This window comes from Temnothorax curvispinosus, unplaced genomic scaffold, assembly GCF_003070985.1.
Source record: "Temnothorax curvispinosus isolate PA1 unplaced genomic scaffold, ASM307098v1 QBEX01011923.1, whole genome shotgun sequence".
In the NCBI taxonomy this organism is placed as follows: Eukaryota; Metazoa; Arthropoda; class Insecta; order Hymenoptera; family Formicidae; genus Temnothorax; species Temnothorax curvispinosus.
In genome coordinates this window covers 172,052-195,225 of record NW_020221703.1, presented here as the reverse complement: position 1 = coordinate 195,225, position 23,174 = coordinate 172,052, and the positions used below count along the sequence as shown (strand labels likewise).

At 43.3% G+C, this 23,174-nt stretch overlaps 2 protein-coding genes across 2 annotated transcripts; both read right to left on the bottom strand.

Moving 5' to 3' along the window:
• Positions 1-1,176: 1,176 nt before the first annotated feature.
• Positions 1,177-3,916, bottom strand: LOC112461970 (sphingosine-1-phosphate lyase). The gene is made up of 8 exons (XM_025027445.1): positions 3,633-3,916; positions 3,281-3,425; positions 2,930-3,145; positions 2,644-2,852; positions 2,103-2,549; positions 1,782-2,020; positions 1,436-1,703; positions 1,177-1,361 (listed from the first exon to the last, which is right to left on the bottom strand). The coding sequence occupies exons 2-8, from the start codon at positions 3,417-3,419 to the stop codon at positions 1,248-1,250; spliced, it is 1,632 nt and encodes a 543-aa protein (XP_024883213.1). The 5' UTR covers positions 3,420-3,425; positions 3,633-3,916; the 3' UTR covers positions 1,177-1,247.
• Positions 3,917-4,985: 1,069 nt separating this feature from the next.
• LOC112461969 (tubby-related protein 4) lies at positions 4,986-22,165 on the bottom strand. The gene is made up of 14 exons (XM_025027444.1): positions 22,001-22,165; positions 14,082-14,264; positions 13,639-13,746; positions 13,027-13,183; positions 12,654-12,919; positions 12,462-12,550; positions 12,208-12,342; positions 11,708-12,128; positions 11,282-11,459; positions 9,493-11,194; positions 9,296-9,409; positions 9,007-9,232; positions 8,720-8,905; positions 4,986-8,644 (listed from the first exon to the last, which is right to left on the bottom strand). The coding sequence occupies exons 2-14, from the start codon at positions 14,100-14,102 to the stop codon at positions 8,528-8,530; spliced, it is 3,720 nt and encodes a 1,239-aa protein (XP_024883212.1). The 5' UTR covers positions 14,103-14,264; positions 22,001-22,165; the 3' UTR covers positions 4,986-8,527.
• Between the last annotated feature and the right edge of the window lie 1,009 nt (positions 22,166-23,174).

The window sequence follows — 23,174 nt, the reverse complement described above, 5'->3', positions numbered from 1 at the left end:
TCAAGTCAATATTAGAAAAATCATATCTGCCTATTAAACTTTCACAATAACAATCGTCTCGCCGCTTAATTCTGTTAGCCCTTTCCAGAGTTTTTTTTAATATAATTATTATTTTCTTATTAAACCAAAATTGATTGAAAAAAACATGTTAAGAAGGATTCGAGAAAGACAAAAATCTATATAGCTGTTTTATAATTGGATCTAAAACGGTCAAAGATTTGAAACGCGGTTCTGAGCTGTCGCCGGTATATACGCACATACTTAATATATATTCTTTAAAAGATTCATGGAGAATAGAAACAATTTAATTATGTCTTACTTCCTTCTTATCTCTTTCTCTCTTTCTCTCTATTCTTCCAACGTAATTACGGGTGGTCATTAAACCGCCGCAATTTTCTTAATGCAATCTAAAGAAAGTAGATCGGAAGAAAAGCGGTCTGAATAGGAAAGTAGATCAAGAAAGTCGTGAAAGAGCTGCTTTAACGTATTTATCTGAGGGATTTGGCGGAAGTGAGTTTTAAAAATTGCAAAAGAAATTTTATCGGAATGAAATATGATTAACGTTAATGCATCGAAGACATCGATCAATATATAGAAAAAAGTATAGTAGTAATAATTTAAAAAAAAATGTAAGTTATTTATTTCAAGATAAATTAAAAATACTCGTGTTGCCTTCTTATAATCTAAATATAAAATTGAAATTTATTATCTCTTCATATACATTTTAACATTAGTTAAGATATATATATATAAAATGCATAATTCTATGATGGCATAGGTTACAAAAATGTCTACTATCAGTCTATTCTTTTTCTGAAATGTTGTAAATAATTTTCCAGCAATTATACGTACATTTTTCCTTTCCTACGTTAATTAGAAAATATATAATCAGTCTTCAATTTATATACAAAAACAAAGTTATATTCTCTTTTTAGTTAATATAACAATATATTATAGAAATATTGATATCTCTATTCGAATTACTAACTTTTAATATATTCTACAATATAAAAAAGACCGTTTTTTTTATTTTAATAGAAATATTTGCTCATAACGTCATAACACACATATTACTTTAAATATTTGTTTAACGCGTTCTTATACGAATATTCACATCTCTACTAAACAAAGTTAATTGTAGAAAATATATGTTTGAGCTTTTCATGTTCAGTCGCGTAGAAAATGTATGCACTTTATATTTTCATTGTAATAATATATCAAAATTACATTTTTTAGAAGATATGGGATTATTCATGTGTTTCATTTTCTTCGGTGTAGTACATGGAATCCAAAAAACATCTTGTAAAATCGCCGACCACACTTCGGTCCGGGATGCTTTGACTCATTCCGTACATTGCAAGCTGAAAAATATCACATAACAATTGGTATTTTGAAACGTAAATCTATTTATAAATTTTCATTTTGCTGTTTTTACCTTTCCTTCCACTGGAGTACTTCGGCTTTGCATAATAATTTCCAGTTCCGTCTTAACATCCTCTAAAAATTCATCGGCAACTCCTGGCTCAGTATGTACATGTGTAATACAAATGTGTATACCGCTAGGGAATTGTAGGGTATTCAAATTCCATCCCTTGCCACTGAGAGCTTCTGATAGTCTGTAGATGTGAAAATTATTGGAACCGATTGCAATGACAGATGTTGCTGGTGTGCCAAACACAAAAATTCCATTCATTTCCCTCAACCTACAAATCAATTCAATTTTTAAAATTTATATCATTAATATTTTAAATCGATGTAAATGTATCTTTGAGAATGCTTACTTTCGTTCGATATATCTGGTAGTTTCAATGATTTTTTTAGTGGATTTCACATATTCGTCGTGTCCATAGAACATTAATGTCGACCAGCAAGTGGCTATAATACCACCGGCTCGAGAGCCACTGATGGTTGGTGACCCGTAAATACCTCCGGGCCAATTCGTTGTTACGCAGTACTGATAATGTCGGTATTCCTTGTTTCGATAAAGGATCAACGAAGATCCTTTCGGAGCATATCCGTACTGAAAAAAGACATTACGTATGGTCTACATGCTTCAAGCAACATGTGTAAACTTATATATCATATAAATGTCAGATAAATACCTTATGGGTGTCAGCCGATATGCTGGTCACGCCGGGAAGCCTGAAGTCAAAGGGTGGTAAAGGAAAACCAGCATCAGACATAAAACATGCTAGAAAACCGCCTAGACAGGCATCCACATGAACGGGTATACCGTACTTTACCCCTAATTTAGATATTGCCTCAATATTGTCCAAAGTTCCGTAAGGAAAGTTTGGCGCCGAGCCTACTAACATGATTGTATTATTTGTAATTGACTTTTTCATAGTTTTGATGCAAACTGTAAAACTGTGCTGATTGACAGGTACGGAACGTATTTTTATGTTTAAGTATTGCGCGGCTTTGTCAAATGCTGCATGAGCGGTAACTGGCAGAACTATCTCTGGTTTTCTGATGCCCCTGACTTCACGAGCATAATCCCTGTATGCTTTACACGCTAATAAAATTGACTCCGTACCTCCGGTGGTCATCTAAAAATCATGGAGTAACTTAACATGTTGCATCTTAATACTTAATTTATATAATTCTGTATAAATTATAGAAAATAATAGAGAAGCTACTTGCAGTTCCACAAGATGCTTTGTCTCCATTAAACAAGTGGCAGGCAATCCTGACTACTTCTGCCTCCATTTTACAAATGCCGGGGAATACATCAGGATGAAGTGGATTTGTATAAGATGCCAAAGCGTATACCTCGCCCATTAACTCCGCAAGTTCGCTGTTAGTTCTATAAACTGCACCTGATACACGACCTCCTTTCCAATCGTAGTCACCTAATAGAAAAGGAGCGAAAGTCAAATTACAATACAAAAATTTCTAGCAAGGCAATGGCAAAGTTAATTAGTCTTACCCAGATGAATAAACTCATTTATTAAGTTCTTGATGTTCTCATTTTTCAATCCACTTTTGGGAAGCTGCACAATAAACTTAGCGTCCTTGAGTCTGCGTATGACATCCTTTTCGAAGTTTTCATTAATATCACCTAACTCTTTACTTATCCTGTCTCGCACCGAGGGAATATAACGAGCTAGTCTGAACAGCTGTTTCTTGCCACGTTCTAAAAGGCCTGTGCAACATACGTGTTCTGATAACAATAACTTTGATAAAAATAACTTTATCGAAAAAGAACTAATAACAATATAGTATAATTATTATGATTGACTTATATATGGAAAAATACCTTCAATACTGCAATACTTACTCTCATCCTGATAGATGAAATTCCACAGCCACACTGTAGCGAGGGTGGCTGTACTCGTCATAGCTGCTATTTGCCATGGTTCTTTGTTTTGAAACAAATTGTTTATGGACCCCGGTATGGTACTCACATAGCAGTGCATATTTGTCTAAAAACAATGCGTCATTAAATGCATGTTAAATGCGACACACGTTGACGCTTTATAAAACCGTATCGCTGTAAACGCGCGTTGACCGAAACGCCTATTAAGTACATCAAGCCAGGCTATTATGAAGGCTATTATGAATGAACGTGAAGACCTTGAACTTGGTTAAGCATCCATGACTGGGGCTCGCTTAAATAATTTCACGCTCACCTGAATTTCTGTTTTTCGGCTGGCTGTTAGCGGCGCGGATACTCCGTAATTTGGAGTATGGAGTGTAGAAATGATCAAATGGAATGACTCGGCGTTTTCCACGTATGTACACCCGAGATAACGCAGTCCGCAGCAACGATGCGCACCACCGGCGAGATATCGAGGGACACGGTAGAGTCTCGAGCCAATCGTATCTTCCGAACGTCAACACCGAGCAGGCGCTGCATGAGGCACTGCTGAGTGCTGATCTTTTCCGAGAGTCCACGCTTGAAAGACCCGTCACGCGCTAACGCCCTCTCGGCAAATAATGCGGTTGCGACGAGAAAGAGAGACGAGAGACAGAGAGAAAGAGAAGGAGAGAAAGAGAGGAGCGATTTTTAAATAGATATACTGCTGGAGAGGGAAAAACAGGCTGTTTATGCGGAAGAGAGAAAAAGGTCATAAATGATGGATCCCGCGACATATTGCAAAATTGACACCTTTTTACATTGATGTCAAATCGGAATAAATAGCTTCCGAAATAGCCGCGTGCGATGACACAGCATTTATACTAAAATCTCCGTTTATCGGACTTTTACTTTATCTTCACGATTTCTTCGTAAATAAGGCTCGCGATCATAAGTGCCCCTATCGTCGGAGATAGTATAATCGGTCAAAGTCGTCCCGAGTCTTCCACAACGATTAATTTATCGGACAGTTAAGTCTGTCAAAAATTTTGCAAGATGTTTTGTCTATAAATTTTGTTGGCAAAATGCTAGCGGAAATATAACAGAATTTATTAACAGAATATGCGGTGGTAGATTGATTGCAAAAACCAAGTAGAATTTGTCATTTTGTAACCATTTAAATTATATATGCATTCGTGCATTTAAACAGTTACGAAATGACAAATTTTGCTCGGTTTTCGCTGGCAATTTACTGTCAAATTATGTTGGCAGGTTCTGCTGGCAGAAGAGAGCTTAATGCGGGCGTAGTTGGTGCCAATTTATCGCAGTATTCCGCTTGAATTTTCTGTGTTTCAAAGTGCCAACATTTTGCTTACTGGATTATCGAGAAATATGTACTTTACGTAGATAGAATAATTAATTCTTTTGTTGTTCGACACATGAAAAGAAAGATTAGATTAGGAACTAGTAGTTAGAAATTTTGCAGAATTAGTTTCTTAACGTCAGCAATATTTTGCTGATAGAATGAAATTGTCAATTTTTCGTTGCTTAACACATGGGTATAAAGATCGGGTTAGAGACGTGTAGTCAAAGTTTTGCTAGAAGCAATCATTGAATTAATCATCGATTAATCAATAGTTGATCAAAGTTCGGTCCTTATTTAACAGCAGGAAGTGTGTCATGCACGTTTACGCGTGGTAATTTTTTCCTTTATTTACAAATAGTCGATAATCGTATAATGTACTCGGTAACAAAATTACATTGCACATATACAGAATTATCGTTAGCACTAAGGCAAGAACTGAATTAACAATATGTATCGCGTTCGTACGAGAGAACCCGTCCCAATCGGACACAGTGTATGTGTGTGTGTATGGAATCGTCTCCTTAAGATATACTCAGTCGTGAAATTTACATGACAACGTTCTTCATCTTTCTTTTCTTAAGCACAATTTTAATTATTACATCGATAAAAGAGAGAAATGAAGCACGTCCAACGTAAAAGGAGAAGAGGGTCCAACGTATCTGAATTAAGCTAGAGGAGCCTAGGCCGAACAGTTTGCAGCTCAGTCACGTGTTAAGTATCTGCCCCGCGGAGAGTGGGCGAGACAAAATTGAAATTGGAAATTGGGTCCATTTCGCGCAAATCCCGATCCTCTTTTTTTCCCTTCGCTCTTTATTGTAACTTGAGGAAACGTGGCGCGGCTTAAACGTAGAGTACGCGCGGAAATAACAACGAACTCTCGAGCCGAGACGAGAGATACGGGCCGTTACATCATCGTTCGCTGGAACTCGAATTGTTAATCATTGCGCGTCGAATAGGCGGTTTCGCGTCAAATGCAAATATAGGCACTCTATTTATCGGTGTTGAAAGCGTCGCGCGATTTTACGATGCGCTAAAGTCCCTCGAGGATTTACAAAAAAAGGAATCGCGCATAATTTCGTCACGCTTTATACGTGCAGACAATCACAGCGTCGATTATTCGACTAGAAAAGTGTTCTCGTTATCGTAAGGCGAATTCAGGCTGAGCGAGGAACGGGAACGAGTGTAAGAAAACGAATTTACTTGGATGACGCCGCGAAGAAGCCCAAATTTATATTAACGGATATGTCTATTCCGAGTCTTATCCCGTAAAAAAAATCCTCGTTACGCTCGTCGCGAATATTTCTTTTGGACCGTTTAATTTTTCCAGCTCGGTCTGAATCCACCTTGATGATGAGATTTACGCGACACGCGTGTTTTTATGCGAATTCGATTACACGCTTCAAATAATCGTAAACGTGCACACGCGATAATTTATATACCTTAACCTTCACTCGCGATTGCTTAAATTCGCATAAAACCGCTGCTCATGCATATTTGAGGAACGCCGCTCGGAGAGGCCTCGATATGACATAACGTAATGTTCCGTTTATTACTCGCGTGACTCAAGTTTGCTTTGCTCGGCTGAGGATGCAACATTCTCGCGCAACGCAATATGTTCGATCGGATGGCGGAACGAGATGCTAAAATCGAAATGTGATGTAGCGCGAAAATGGTTCGGAATTATTTAATACCAGTCGTGCGCGCGTTCCAACTTCTGTTCCCCGGTTGCAGGATCGTTTCTCGTCCCGATCAGGGATTACTAGGATCGATAACTTCTCTGTTTCTTTTTTTTTTTAGAGAGAGAAAGAGAGAGAAAAATATTTCCATGTTGCGTCATTCGTATATATAAAACTCTAATCAGATAAAGATAAACTTTTCCCGGCGGGTATATCGCGCACTCGCCAATGAAAGAGAGATCTGCAAGTAGAATACAAAATCCTTCGTGCTGTCATTTCATACTGATACGAAGAACTCGCGAACCCGTGCCGGTCGACCCGGCAGCGCTCCATTCAATATCGGAAATCACGCAATTTCCGAAAGTGTCATTCCAATAGTCTACACCTTAATAGACTCGATTGAATGCGAGTCACTTGCGTTGTTGCACGAGTTCGCAATTTGCGTTCGCGGCATTTACATTAAAGTAGTCCTCGACGCGTTACGATTACTTGCTGTGACTTACGAACGGGAGTTAAGAATAATAGTAAGGGCGACTAGAAAAAACGTATTAATCGTACGACCTACCGTTCTGTACTTCGACGATTAGTTGCGAATAACCTGGCGAGAATGATTCTACAAAAGGCTGTTCTAATATCGCTCGTGAGAGTGAGGCGTCACGAATACGAAGGTACGAATGCAGCATGAATTCGAGACGCGTGACTCCGGTGCAGAGTGGGACTGATAATTTGGTAATGAGATACCAGGATGCCCGAATAATTAAAAACGTGCGGAGTATTCTGAGTACTCGAGAGTTATCCATACATTTCGGATAGTAAGCAGATGCTCGAGTACTCGAGTACGTTGTGGGTATTTGAGCACGTGGATACTTATACTTGTACTGGATACTCAAATATTTTGATATCATTAATATAAAGGCATTTGAAGATAGTCTTAAACTGCCTGCGGATTTGCATTCGAAAAACAGATAAGAGAACCTAAGTCTCCGAATTGCGCGATTCTGAAATTCAGTTACGGCGATTTCGCATTACTCCCTCGATGATCTGTGTATGCTGGTGCATATAGCAATGGAGGAAGAGAGTAATGTGATCTGCCGCTGCACATTGTCTATAAAATATTACGTCCTTTTCGGACGCCCCTCTCGTCGCTCGGAGCTTGACGTGGCGTATTTTTCGCTGGTAGCAGCACTTTGTACATACCTAATAGGCCTGATATCGATCGCGTTCGCAATATGGAACCGACGAAGTGAGCACCACGGTGATCATGCGACTAGGATTAAGTATTACAGGCGACGTTTATCTCGCTGCATGTACACTCGCATATACACGTGCATACTTTCGCTCTGACCTTTCGATCCCTCTCCTTAGGATTAGTCTGTCCTGTTTATCATTAATGGCGAAGACCACATTACAGGCCGGACGTCAAATGTTACGTTACTATCGTTACTCTTATTATTGTTATTATTATTAATATTATTATCATTATCGTTACTATTATTATCGTTATTTCCACCATACGCGTTAAGAAACATTTAATTGAACAACATGAAACTGTCGCCCGCACGTGCGAGTCTGTCAATATATAGTATATATGTATATAAAATTCGAATACACACCCGGCGGACCGCAAAAATGAACGAGGTGAACCTTTAACAGCGTCACTAGACTCCAACGTGGTCGCATAAACTATACAAAATGAGCGCTCGAAGTTGGGGGAAACGAAATATTTTGGACGGTACGACGAAGAAGCGTTCAACGAAACGTTACATAGCTGCCGCAAAATCTTTGTGTTCCACTCAAATTCAAATCGCTCGCAACTGCATTCGCGAATTAGCGTATATCCCATTAGCTCATTGCACATTTGCCCACTTCAGCAAACGCCAGCGATTTCCGGCTACACGATCCTTTCCGCCGCGGTAGACACGCAGTTTTAAAAAATTACGCGAGTCGGTCAAGCCGATTATCGTCAAAAAATATTCACCGATTCTCACTGGACAATTCTGGTGAACGAAGTCTCGTGCGATTCCGACGACCAAAAATCTGACGAACTTTCATTCCTATACTCTATTAAGGATCGAACTTTTCCGATTCCTCCTCCGACTCTTAAATGCACCGCGCCTTCAAATGCAGGCATCTTGCAGCTTCTTATCCATTTTCACCGTATAATTTAGACGTGTTGGAGAGCGACAGTTACTTAAGCCGTTGCGTGACATTCGCCAGGGCGACGGCGAACGCCTGCAAAGCGCTGAACGGGTATTGGAAATCCAACGTATACGCGTTGCCGTCTATTCTTCCGAATTGCATCACCTGAAAAATTTGACGATATTTCACGCATACGATTTAACTTGCGGATTTAACGTGAGAAGACGCGTTTGATCCTACCTGTCTGCCCCTGAATTCGATTTGAAAATTCTTGGCGCTTTCTTGAGTCACTCTGCCGCCGAAATCAAGCTGATACACTTGACTGGACTCGTTCCACATGGGCGCTTTGTTGTGCATCACCAATTGTGCATCGCGCCTTATCGCTTCCGGCTTGGAACCAGAAATTCCCATTCCTCTCTGCTTGAGCTGCAAACAACATCTGTCGATATCGTTTCCACGCGTTTTTTTACGTGCAGTGTGCGTATTTATCGAATATATTCTTTCTTGAAAATGTTTGCTATACAGACCTTCTGACGTAGTTGGGCTTTCTGGAACGTTTCTAGGTCCCGGTAACTCGCCGTCGATGAATCGTCTTGAAGGAGCCCTTCTTCGTCCGAGCTCTCGCCGCGACTCTTTCTCATTCTTCTGTTCAGCAATGGACTTGACAAGAGTCTTCTTCGAATCGGAGAGGCCGACGCCGGTCTTTTGCCTTTCTTAGACGGTGCTGGACTGCTAGGTGAACTCCTCGGCAATCTGTGGAGATAAATGAATTATTATCTGCATCACGCACAGCCAATAATAAATATAATACACTACCTTGATGATGGTCGAGGGGAAGGCGGTGGCAAAGAATGATTATCCTCGAAATCGCGAAGTCTCGCGGCGAGACCGTCGAGCGAGGAAGCGAAGGATCCACTCGGGCTCGATCCTCTGAAATGTAATCTTTTTACTTGGGACTGCTCGGAAGGTTTCTCCTGTTGATATAATAATCTGTTTTTGTATTAACTACTTACTTGACGGGAGATGCAGCAGCCTCTAATCGGCCTGGCTTTTCCCTAGTCTGAGCTTCACGAGCGACGTTACTTTCGTTACTTTCCTCGCGTTTATCGGGAATCTCACGCGTCTCATCTTTCGGCGATTCTGTCGATTCGTTGCGCTCCGCCACGCCATCCTCGGTAACTTCGGAATTGATTAGTCCCGTTGCCTCCTCCACGTGTTCCGGCAATTGCGGCGGCGAGGATATCTGTTCGTTACTCGGAAATATATCGCTGGAATCGAGACTCTTGGACTTGCCGCAGTTGCGGAGCCTGGGCGGCTTCGAGCTCGGCTGACTCACGTCGTGCTGGGGCTTGGCCCTTTTCCGCCGTTTCGCCTTCCGCGACACCAACACCAGCCTTTTGTTAGGCGCGTCTCTGCGCAGCATTCGCAAGGCCACGTCGCACGGGACTAATTGGGCGTCCACCAGGTCCAGGTATCCGACGCTGCAGCTTCGAACTATCGAGTCGTTCGCGCACATTGGACCGATGCTGATGACCGTTGAAGTTCTATGAACGCCCCGTGACTGCTCCGGCGCCTCTATATCGCCGCGTGCCTCATCGTCGCTGAATCTCATCAAATCATCGTCGAGCTTAACGTTAGCGGGAGTTCCGGCGTTCGCGTAACCGGGATTTATCTTTCCGTAGCACACGTGGCACTTGGGGTCTTTATGCTTTGAGAAACACTGCGAACACGACGACCCAAAGCACTGATCGATATTCTCCGGGAACTGATAGGAACACGCCGGCGAAACAACTCCGTGTATGCCGTTCTTGTTAAGAGCTAGACTCGAGGCTTGCCCGAGTTGAGAGCTATTTGAAGACGTCGTATTGACGCTCGCCGTACTCGACCCGGTATTTTGATTATTCTTATTATGTACAAAACTATGAGCGCTCGGCGACATCGTGGTTTGGACGCCGCTGACGGGGTGCGGCGTGGTTAAAACGTTGCTCGTGCACCCCATATTATTTAGACCATTTAGATATACGGTTTGCGCCGAGGCGCTATCGATGCTCTCCAGACCGTTCAAAACCGGGCTTTGAGAGATGTATCGACTGCTCGACGCCTCCGCGTTCAAGGCCTGACCGTTTTGCATGGACACGGAAATGATGTTCGTCGCGCAGGCCGACGTCAGGCACGGTTTGTCGTCCTGCGAGATTTGATTGAGCTTATTGTTCTCCAGTTCCTTCTTCGTCGCCATGCCCGCTTGCTGATCCGCGAGGGCGTTCTTCATCCTCTGAATGCTGCTGGCGTAGTCGGCACCCGCGTTCGAGGTCGCTATTAACGTTTGCGTGGGCGCCACCGCGTTTTTCGGCGATTGCAAGGCCGGCACGTCGCAGCATCTCGGCGGGTTGTGCCTCGGCGGCGTCCGATAGGTGTTCGTAGGGGCGTTCCTGATGTTCTCGTACAGATTACCCATGTCCTGCAGATCCACGTACGGAACGTACTCGTTTTCGTAGCTCTCGATTTTTCCCAGCGACGTCGGCAAGGTCTCCGTTGTTAGGAACTGATTCGAAATTTGAGACTTCGGTCGATTCGGGTGGTTCAATCGAGCGTTGCGAGGAGTCATCGGCGCGATCGGCGGCGGCTGCGCCTCCGGGGTGGCTCGCGAGCTTGCCTCCTGGTACGGCTCCTCCTCGTCCTCGGAGAATAGATTGGGGTTGAACGTCGGGTCTGGACCTACGTGAAAATAATCACCCGTTATTAAGCCTCTATAAGCGAAAGAAAAATTAAAGTCACGCAACCGAATGAATTATCGCAAATTACCGGAGGGCAAATCGTCCCGGAGCTCCGTCATCACGAGCGTCATTTGCCTGGGCTGCAGGTGCAGCAACGACGTTCGATATGTTACCTGACCTAGGTTAGCGGGAACCGAATCTGCCAGGCCGTGAAACTTGAATTTCGTGCCCCAGATGTTTGACGTTACCTCGACCAGCCTCGCGTGCTACGAACAGATATACACTCCGTTAGAAATAATCCACGACAAAAACCCATACAGCTGCGCCCGTTCGTCACGCGAGCGGCGTACGCTCCCTTTGATACAAAAGAGTCGTCAAAGTCTGCGCGCGGCATGCGATTCATTAGCGTCGAAAGATACGATGCTACGATTGCACATACGAGAATAAAATATTTTATACGCGAGTTCCCCTCTATAAATAGGAGGAAGAGAGAGAAAGAGGGTGATTGTATTACCTCTGGCAACGTATCCACGTATGAGAGATCGTTCGGCTTTTCCTCCCGTTCCGTCGTTTCGTCGCCCGTCCTCTCCTCCCTTCTCTTCCTGTTCTTCTTCCTGTAGCGGGGCGATCCGCACAAATCCGCGGTATCTTTCTCGGTGTCCGAGCCGTCGCTGTACGACGGGCACTGCGACATATCGTCGAACACCTGCAGAGTCTCTTGACTCTGCGGATCGAATATCACGAATTCCGGCCGGATCTTGCTGGTCCGTCTGCCTTTCAGGAGTGGCACGAGACCGCCCAAGTACTCCAGATACAGCGTGTAACATGGCACAGGCTCCACGGCGTGCCTGAGCATGGTGCAATGCAACCGGCTGCCTCCCGGCGGCGGCCTTGACACGAAGCGTCGCAACTCTCTTGGTTCCGGCACCGAGCATCTAAAAAATGCCCGGAAACGTATTTCAATGGTGTCCCGCCACTTTGAGTTAAGGAGTTTGTTAGAACTTTTCTTTTTACCGTATCGTGTTAGCGAAAAGGGCAGCCACCGAGGCTCTCAGTCGCGGCGGTAATGGAAGATGTTGAACACTTGATTCCCTCGTGAGAGCCGCTCTCACCGCCAGTCTCGACAACAATTGGAGCGAACCGACCCTTCTGCAAAGAACAATTCAACTACTTCATCGCGTTCCGGCAAGAATTGCCGACTATGATTTGTCGGTCGCGTTATATGTGTGTAAACGCGATTACGTCGAAGTAAGAAATTCAGAAATTACCTGGAGACCCATGCGGCGTGGACCCGCGCTCCGGTCGCCACGAAGAGCCGCCTGTCGTTGTGTCCCCATGTCAATGCCGATACGGGGCACTAACACGAAATCATGAAGAAAATCGTAAAATAAATCGTTTGATTATACAAAGTGTCAGCGAGATAAAGAGAAAGACGAGCGTTTTTCTATACGTGGACGTACTTGCGTGTACGGAATTTCCGTCGTGTATACGAGAGTACCGTTGACCGAATAAAACTTTAGGAGATTCGTGTACTCCTGCGAACTGCCCTGGTCCGACGACTCCTTCGTTCCGGCGATGGCCAACAGTTTCCTGGAGTTGCTCCATTCGGCGTGCAAGGGCGGCTTCAGATTGCTGCGTATCGTGATCGGCGACACGTCATCGAACGACCGTAGCATAACGATGTTGCCGTCCGCGAGGCAAACGGCAAGCACGTAATTCCGGTCATCTGCGCTTGCACATACATCATAAATGCATTAACGTGCATCACGCTGGTCCTCGTCAGGCTCGAGTCCAACCCTTTCGGAGCGAAGCTCTGAAAGCTGCGATTAATACCTTTCTGAGATCGGTCACACGTTTCGTCCTCCTCCATCGTGAACTTCTCGGCGCTCCAGGCCATCGACGTAACCCCGGCCGCTAATTGTACCTCCGACACCATAGCTCCATGAACGTCCATCACGATTAACTGGCCCGCGGTCGTCCCGAAATAGACCTTTTGTAGAACAACGTCGGGGGTGAATAAGGTCATTTTATTTCTTTCCTATCGGTCGAAGACATTTTCATCGGTGATTTTCAAGGGGCTATTAATTCGTACTGATTGTCAGTTGCTTTCGTAATGATTGAGTGTAACATCGCGACACAATCCCAAGAGTTCTGTTAGGCAGGTGGCACATTGATGTATCGTATTTCACACGCGATGTACGATTCAAACTTGATTCGCGTTATTATTTGTCACGTCATAGCCAGTGCGCGAACAACGATGTTCAGTGATAGATTTGTGTTGAACAAATAAACCTTAAGTATATTTCTCACAATTTTTTAAATACTTCTAATAAGTTAAAACGTTTCGCGAGTACATCTTTCCCGTGCCGATTATGGATCCCGTGAATTTTGGGTAAATGAAAAAAATCACGGAAAATGTTTTATAAAAACTCTTCTTTTTCAAACCTGCTGATCGTCTGGAGTCCAAATGCCGCAAGTTATCGTCGCTTTGTCGTTGAGCATTGACGACCAGTATCTTTGACCGGCGACGCTGCCGACCAACACGAAGCCATCCTGCAATAAAATATCGTATTTTCCGCAAACGATCCTCCGGAGGAAACGTGTGAGCCACATATACGAGGGTCGTAAATAAATACATGAAGTTCTAAAGTCTGAGCGCATCTTGACACATTGAATAGAATGCTTTTTTATACTGAACGATGATACATTGATAAAATAAATAAATGTTTCGCAGTCACGCGATTTTTTTATATTTTTGTTTCAATTTGAAAAAAAAAAATATGGAAACAAATTATTTTTTTTTGTTGCGTCGCAATATTGGAACGGTGATTGGAGCTCGTGTCTGAGGGGAAATCACAGTAACAAGCTGAAATAATATTGTAACTCACCCTGTAACATATAAGAGCCATGCGGCCGTCGTGGGACCAGGAGAAATGCGTAACAGGTGTGTTTCTGTCGTTGATTAATTCTATACTCCATCGTCCGTCGTATTTGATCCAGACGAAGATTACACCCGAACTGTCGCACGAGGCCAACTTTTGATAAGGTTCGTTCCATTTGACGAGTATCACCTGCAATCAGATGAATATAGAGTTAGCACCAAAATCGTTAATCTGCAGATAAAACCACAGATTACGATCAATTTTCAACAGATTACTGTCGACGCATTGCTTACAGGAATCTTCAATTTTCCAACAGTTTATTCTGTAAAGACGGTCGTGTTTCGCGCTGCCAGCTTTAATACACCGCCGTAAATTGATCTTCGGTATTTCATCCTCAGTCCGTAATTAATTTCACGGGCTCTAATCAAGAGTAAACCTAAGCCTTAATTAGTGCCAGTTTTCTCGACGAAAATTTTTCATCCTTAATCAAAATACCTCCCCGTATAATATATCTCCTCTTTTATAAATGTAAGATACAATTAACATAATTAAGAATTAGAGTTTCGGATAGAATTTTACGATTCACGCTTATACTGTTCGTTAGAGAATTCCGACTAGAAGGTGTATTCTTGTATCGTTTTAAGTGCGTGACTTCCTCGATATTAGATACCCCCGAGGATTAAAAGAGGTTTAAACCAGTCCTGCAAGAAAGGTAACCATGAGTGTTTGAAGGGATTAAGCCACTCCGTCAAGGGCGGTAATCATGACCCTCGCTTTTAAGGTTTATCTCACACTGCTAGTGGCCGGAATAAGGTCTCGCATGGGGTGAAATCGCGGATATACATGCGAGACATCCACGCGGTGTCATTGCTCCATCCCCGATCGATTGCTTTCCACTGCGTTTACGAGCTACGGCGTCTATATTTTTATCGTGCTGATACGGCAAATAGAAGTTTATCGGATAATTAATTTATGGATTGAAAATGTTAGATAACAACTCGCGTGTGCCTGTTGACAACTATTTATACTTTCGTGAATATTTCTTGCAATATTTACAACTGATCTCAATCGTATAATAAACAGACAGCCACTTTACAACACTTTTGACTTTTGCGCAGCAATTTACCGTAAATATTTTATAAGATATACGGTTTATCATACATTTTGCGATTACCTATATATATACATAACCAATTCATTTTTGGTGTTTGTTTGTCCTTCAATGATTTTTTTAAAGAAATCGTGGAATAAACTATAAACTTTTTTTTCATTTTGGATGCCTCTTCGGCCGGCATTATTTTTCTCCGGACTCCTGAAATGCACGACAGATTAATTTCCCTGTTCGTAAAGCTTTGATCGACCGTCCGGTATTGTTTGAGGGGAAAGCACGAACGGAGTCGCTGAGGGTGAGCTGCGAAAAATGAGAAGGAGGATACCGTACGTGACATGCGTGGCGACAAGTTGTACACGTGTGCACCAACCCCGCATATACATACACATGCACGCACGCGCGTGTGTATGACCGAAGGAAAGATTCGAAGAGTTATCGATACTTTTACACAGAACAACTTAAAGAACGTAAGAATTTTCCACCATGTATCGTGTTGTACAACTAAATCGCTCTATGATTGATTAATCTGAAGAATTGTCGCAAACTTTTCTTTTCTCAGAATTGTACTTTTCGTAATGTATGAAAGATAGTAGGGCTCACATGTAATAATGCCGTAATAACGCCAGAAACCATTTTTCTCAGAACAAAGTATATATATTTATATAACATCGTATAACAGCTTATAAGTCTATTATTATAAAAAATGCCGGGAGAGGATTCAATTTATATCAGTTCGAAACGTATTAGTCCCGAGGAAGGAATTTTAATAGCAAACGCTCGAGAAACTTTCCCGTCCTCTTTTGTGATTTTAAGCGAGACTCCATTACGTGGAATTTCGCCGGTGGACGAAATTGCGTTACGATAAGCTGGTCTCGCTTGATAGGGATAAACGGAATTTTCCGCGCAACGTCCTATAGATGCAATAAAATCTGTCCGAGGGTACGTTGTAAATTGCAGAGACATGATCGTGCGAGAAAGTCAGGGAATAGCGGAGATAGCGCGCGCGAGCGTGCTGATCGATAAGAACCCCGTAAGGGCGCTTCACGGATTTTCTCGTGATACCAGAATCGCACACAGGGCAATATGTCGTGGTGTGCGTCTGGTGGAGCCGTTAGAATCGAAGATCTTCACTTGTACAAATCTCCCCTTCGCGCGAGACACCCTTGCAAGACCATCAAGCTTGCACGTTTATTGCACTCTGGATTTTACTGCAAATTTCGGGCGCGAGCAGAATGGAAAGTCGGCGAAATTAGAAAGGACAGATTTACCGGGCAGCCGTGTGTACAGGACGTGGCGCACACAAATTGACGTAGTGCATCTATTTTCGGCGCTCTCCCTCATAATTATATTCCGCGATGGAGCGCACGCTGGAATTATCAGCTTTTATGCGACGCGCGCCGCGACAACCCCCGCACTTTCGTTACGTTACACCCCGGTGGGAAGTTATATTTTCCAACACACCGTACATTTTTCGCTTAACCGTTGAACATGAATAGCATCACTCTTCGCCGATCTCCTACGTCCCTCTTTGCCTACGCTTCGTGCAGCGCTTATTGCAAAGCGAGGATGCAACGGCGCGTCTGATAATCCAACGTAATTATATTTCCGAACTTGCAAAGAACGCTGAATGAGAGGTCGTCCGCGTTTCTTTTTTCCATTACGGTTCGTCGAGAGTTCTACGACCTGTAGCCCCATCGCTACAGAATATATTTCGCGTATTTTACCTTTAATTTCGACAGAACTCTAAGAACGAGGAAGATGGCGAAAGAACGTAATTAAAATCATTCGAAGGAAATGCTTTATTGCGTTTCTCGCGATGTCTTTCTTTCTTTTCGTGCAATCTTCTTATCTTCATTCCAACAGAGAACGCAAAGTCTCGCATTAACGACGTGCAATCGCGATCGTCTTCTTTATTCCGACATCGCGTATTATGCGCGCAGTATAATCCAATTTATCTTTACTGCAGAGATGTATATTAATAGAAGATGTTGAATTCCTTCGAAACATACTGCGGCTTTCCGCGCCAGGCGACTTTCGAAAGGGCAGGGGCGATCGTCACGTAATCCTTTGACTACTAATGCATTGCGGTAAAGGCTGCAGCAAGTGCCGGAGTGCGCCTCGTACGGCGAGCTCGTTTGGCAAATCAATGTGATGCTCCTTTCCGCGCTTCGTCCTTTTTTCAGTGTCAAGGTAACCCCCACGTGCCACGTATCCCGCGAGAAATCCCTCGTGCTCTTTTGGCTCAATTTCTCATCTCGTGATTTATGACGAGCCATACCGAAATTTACACTTCCCGATGCTCGCTTTCCCATTCCACGTTGCTTTATATAGTTATATACACGGAGACTCCTCGCGCCTCCGCCGAGTGATGGCCGAGTGCAAACAGAATTTTCTTCCGGACTCGTGCGCGAAGTCCTTGATCTAAGTTTAAGCGAAAATAATACGCGAGGTAATATGCTGATCTATACGAAACATATTTAACAAACGTGCAAGTGTGAAACCCTATAAATAACTATGAATGAGAAACTTTTCAGAGTTTAGCGTTTCGTTTTTCTTTAATATTTCATATCATCTTCCTACAATGCACTATTTTCCTCTCTCAAAATAATACGTGAATTTTTCATAAAGCTTCAGTAATAGAATCTGCCAATGAAGGTATTGATCCCGCGCGTTCCTGGAGTTGCAGATGCGTTATTTTAATTTGTTACATTGATCCGCATATTGCTCCCTTGATCCAACATCACGTGCCTTTCCACCACCAAATTCTGCCGGTTTAGCAGGAAGCGATCAAAGTGTATTGAGTCCGCGGAATGAATAATTTATAACGTATAATATAATATCGTCCGTTTAATATTCCACGGAGCTATCTTCCAGCACGATACGCTCGCTTTAACGGCTCTATCCGATGGACACGCGTACTTCGTATGCTTTATCCCCAAAGGATTAGCGGGTTTGCAGACTGACCCTGCCGTTATGTTTTCACTTAGGTCTCTCCGGCGTTACTTATACACGAAAGGGACTCCGACAAGGCTAATGATGTCAACGCGAGGACAAAATTTCTCTGTCGACATGAAAATTTCATCTCTATACCCTACTCGCGAATAACGAGATCTTGTGCAAGACGAATCTCTTAGCTCGGTAATAACAATAAAACTCAACTTATGCTGAACAAGTCTTGTTAGAATTATGCTACAAGTTGCCCGGCGAAGCGTATAAAGCTTCAGCCTGAATTTTTCACAAGCAAGTGACATATAAAATTTTCCTTACTTCCATACGTAAAGTCCTGGTCCTTATTTTAACTGCAGCCGCCGCGGATGATAATTAAATTACGGTCCGCAAGGGACCTAAGGAGGGAAGAAGAAGGAAAAAAAACCAGAGATTTGGAAATCAACAAATCTTGTAATTGCGCATCGGGGAAACGCGGAAATTGTGTCCGTTCGTACAAGTGACAGTTACTGTACAAGGAACACAGATATAATCGCGCTATCGATTCGAGGTCCGAACGCGGTTGGTACGGCCTAGAATAGAAATAACTGAAAATACACCCTTATCGCGAAAGTCGCCCGGAGTCCAGAGAAATATTGTTGTCCTGAATTACGTTAAGATGATTGCTTCCTTTCACCATATAATTTTGTAACGCGGGAATGATATTATCACCGAAAAAGTGCTCGCTACTTGTCTTATAAATAGCGGCCGGAGCGACTTGTGGTATATTCGAAGCGTGCCGTTTCCTATTTTTAAACAATGTTAACGTAACACGCGTTAGCGTGTGAGAGATGATGAAAAAAAATTGACGTTGCATATAAAGGGACGTCGGCAGTGGAGGAGCAGCCGCCGCGCGCGGAAAGCAGGGTTGAGAACCGCGGTCTTAAAACAGCACTGCGTGCCAGATCGATACCACGGCGGCTACCCTTAAGCTCTGAAATGTGGACCGAAGTGGACGCAAAATTCCGGGCTTTCATTGAAATTTTTCCTTTGCCGAGTCATGTGTATACACGAGCGGGTGATGTGGGAACAAAATGAGATTTCTTTTTAAACAAGTCCGTCGCTCGGCAGTCGAGCACGATCGCCAAACTGAGGCCGTCGTCGTCGAAAGTTCCGCTGTCAAGAATCTCATCAAATTGCCATCGGAGCTTCGTTAGCTCCTGACAGTGGTGAACGGGCCTCAACTCTCACGTGCGCTTCTAGTTTCTGCTGCTCGAACGTCGCAATCGACTTAATCTATTGCATAATTTAAACGCGTGTACAGCGTAAATTGACGTAACGAAATGTACTAGTATCGTTCTAATTTTGTACCACCGTCTGACCTGGTTCCCGTTGTCAAGATCGTTTCCTCGTGCGCGATCGCCTTATATACCTGCGTGCCAGCCTTACATGGACTTATTGACTAAGGCCCGTTAATCGGGGGCAAAAGGTCCGGGGGGGGGGGTCCGAGAAAGTTAACACTGACGAACACGTGAGTCGATAACGTACACACGTACACGTGTGTGCTGTGCACGCGTGCCGCTATCGTGTTCGGAGCAGGCGCCGGAGTGCTGATCTCAATTTAATTAACGCTATCGGATAAATTGCCAGCGCGCATTAACTTCAAGTGTGCCTTGCAGCTCGGTTTAAATATGTGTCATCGTACAACGAGGTCGCGCGGCACTTAAAATAATATCTAATGAACAATTAACACGAAAATTAACAGAAATTGTGTACCGTCTCCGTAAAATGATAACGGACTTGGTCTGTTGGCTCGCATTTCTCACATTTTCGGTGAGTTTTCCTCGAGTAGCAGTATACTGGTTCGAAGCGCCTTAGTCGAGAGGAATGTTTTCGCCAGACTTCCAGATATCCCAGCGGACGGGCAACGTGCGAGGGACAAATTCCTCGCGGGAATGAGTCAACGTCTCATTTGTCTCGTCACGTGGACTCGTGGAGTACACACGGGACGCTTATCCGATCCCCCCTTGTACTTCGCCCCGCTATTCCACGGAGCAACCCCTCGAACAGAAGTGGCTCGTATATTCATAAGGGACACGGGCGAGAGAAAGGTGCTCTTGCAAGCTTGAGCATGTATAGTATATCGAAGAATATACGTAGTATATGTGAACAGAGAGAGAGAGAGAGAGAGAGAGAGAAAATTATCAGAGAAAGATTTTCCAAGTTTTATTCGCGGGAAAATGATGCGAGCACTCCGAGCACTCGGAAGTCTCAATTCATCCCGCTACCAGACGGCTACCATCCTTGTATAATAATCTTCGTATCTAAGTGTGTTATGTATTATTTATGGATTTACGATGGACAGACACCATTACTCCGCGCTCTATTGTGTCCCGGCTACTTGTTAGGCGAGAACGGGGAAAGTCTGGGGAATGTTAGAATGGCGAACTTAGAAGAGGAGGAGCGAAACGCGCGGCGTAATAACGAGGAAGGCAGACGTAAACTCACGGGGAGGTGCAACCCCCGAGATTTTAAGCCGGTGATATTAATATTGGAGAAGCCGGAACGCGGCAAGTAAGCTCGCCGAGAGTTGGTCGAGCGTGTTGCAGACGTCGTTCGTGAAAACGCGCGACTTCGTAGGTTTCGGGCACCTGCAGGCAGTTTGTTAAAAGCGCACTATGGCTTAATATCGATTAAGGGCCACAAAGGACTCCCGGTTTGCTGGCGCGCGCCCGTTTACTACCGATACGGAGATTACACGAAGTTTCGGCCCAATGGAGCCGATGTTACACACAGCGGCGATATGTTGCGAAACTATTAAATCGTGTCGCCTGAAATATTAACAAACTTTGTAATTACCGTCAAGCGTGACGACAGTCTGCGGGGAAATTTGAATCAGCGACGCATTAGCAATAAATCAGGGATAAATTACTTGTGAGATGTAAACGACAATGGTTTATTGGACAGCACTGCAAATTGACGTTCATAATCCGATTGAAAGAGAGAGAGAGAGAGAGTTGTCGTTTTATTTATATGAATTGCTTGCATTTCTTTAACGATTCAATACATCGTCGGGCTCCTATCTGCCTCGCGCAATCATCCAATTTCTTTGTCGATTTAACCCACACGTTCTGCAACCGGTTACCGTGGCTCGTGTATCGAGTAGATAAAACATAATACACTGGCTGCTACTAACCGATAACCCTGCGCTTCCTTCCGTGATGTTGCAAAGCAGAATAGGATATCATTTTCGCGTTGAAAGATCCAATTTCGAGAAGCGTGAAATTATGGATTATATTTGGCGTTGTTAAGCACGTTGGTCATCATCCAGTCTATAAATTGCTACTCGGGGAGGCAAGCCGTAAAATGTATAAGATGCAAGAAATAAAAATGTTTTTATATTTTTTGGAATAAATTCTTTACAGTGATAAGGATGCTTATTAGCATCAAAATTAAAATCGACTAACGATTTAAGTATGTAGGTTTACTGTTCTAACTAGGAGCTATGTTTTAAACATCGATAAAAAATCGGCGTGTAGTTTACCGAATTTAAAAAAAAAAGTACGTAAAATTTGCACAATATTATTATTAGGCTACCAAGATTCAGTCCTGACTGTAAATGGCGTTTATATCTCTAATTGTACATCATAACGGTCCTGTTTCACTTATTATTATCAACAATTTTTGCATATTTCCATGTAAGTACCGTTTCAAACAAACGGAAATATTGCAGTGACCTCATAGTGAGGGAAGCTGTAGAAATACGCTAGTTTAAGCGGTATTGACGCTTAGGTAAGGGAAGACCCGGAGGAAGAAATTAAATGTCGGTTTCGTTCAAACGACTCGAGCGGTTCGGATGACAAGAAGTTAAAGGAAAGGCGATACTTGCTTCGCTACGGTGCCCTCGGAGGTTGTAATTCGCCCTGAGTGGAAGTTCCGCGGCTCTGGTGCGACAATGAGACGTGGTAAAAGTCACTCCCACCAAGCCGCGGGCGTTGCCGGTGGCTAACCATCCTTCTTGATAGTAATTTATACGATCGAGCTGCCATCCTTCGTCCTGGTAAATAAAATGAGAGCGTTAGTTACAGTTTCGCGGTATAGCGCGCATATTAGAAAACGTCATGCACGTGATTTATGGCGCCTCAGATTTTAGCGTGGAGATTTTTTAACGATTCCCTCAAGAGGCGGCGTCGATCGCGATAAATATCACGGTTTATCACTTCGAAATTTGTGCGGCGCATATACCGAAAAGAAAGATCTGCGACCTTTTTAAAAATACAAGAACTAAAATTGACGGCGAAATAAAGTGCCGCTTTAATTTGCAAATAAATTATCTAGCAAATAACTTATCACGCTATCAGGACATCTTCTAAGACTATTTTCTGGGCGTCGATTCATTATTCATCTTACGGAGTTTGATCATGGGGCTTAATTAGAACATGTTACGTTTGGCTAAGTATAGAAGTAAGGGATTGGTCGCCATGAATAATCAGACAGGTTAATTATCGTACGACCGGCTGCTACATCCTTCGAGGGAAGCGCAATCGTTCAACCGAAATCGAAGATGCTTACTCCGCTTACTCGAGTTCTATTACTCGACACGTAACGTTTCCACTTAAACGTGGCAGCATTAGGTAGCAAGGGTTTCAATGTTAAAAGGGTTTCACCCTCATAGGCCCATTATATATCTGTAGGCGTAATTATTCAAGACATTCGAACCCTTAAAAGACACAATATCAAAATACATGCGCGCTATATCTTGGAAAGTATCAAATTAACTTACTACTCGACACGTCAAGCTTTCTCCGCATAGAAAATCGTTACGAAAGATTCGCGCGACACGAAAATAGAATTAAGATCATATTTCTATATACTGTGTTCTAGCAGACTCCTAGATTTTGGCATAGGAAACAATCGTATGAAAACAGGAAATATTCAATTCAGATAATTTGCGTTCCCTTTGGCATTTGTCCCATCGATCGACTGATTCCCACCCCTCAAATTTACTGCAATATAAATCTAAAAAGGCGTTCGAATCAATTAACGATGCACTTTCGAATTCA

Bases quoted from the DNA above. Each gene is read 5' to 3' on its own strand.
- LOC112461970 (XM_025027445.1), bottom strand. From the start codon at position 3,419: ATGCACTGCTATGTGAGTACCATACCGGGGTCCATAAACAATTTGTTT. The intron at 2,853-2,929 runs GTAAGACTAATT...CTTTTCTATTAG, and splicing joins AAATGAGTTTATTCATCTGG to GTGACTACGATTGGAAAGGA. The intron at 2,550-2,643 runs GCAAGTAGCTTC...CATGATTTTTAG, and splicing joins ACAAAGCATCTTGTGGAACT to ATGACCACCGGAGGTACGGA.
- LOC112461969 (XM_025027444.1), bottom strand. From the start codon at position 14,102: ATGGCTCTTATATGTTACAGG. The intron at 13,747-14,081 runs GTGAGTTACAAT...ATTTTATTGCAG, and splicing joins TGGCTCTTATATGTTACAGG to GATGGCTTCGTGTTGGTCGG. The intron at 12,920-13,026 runs GTATTAATCGCA...GTGCAAGCGCAG, and splicing joins GTGTGACCGATCTCAGAAAG to ATGACCGGAATTACGTGCTT.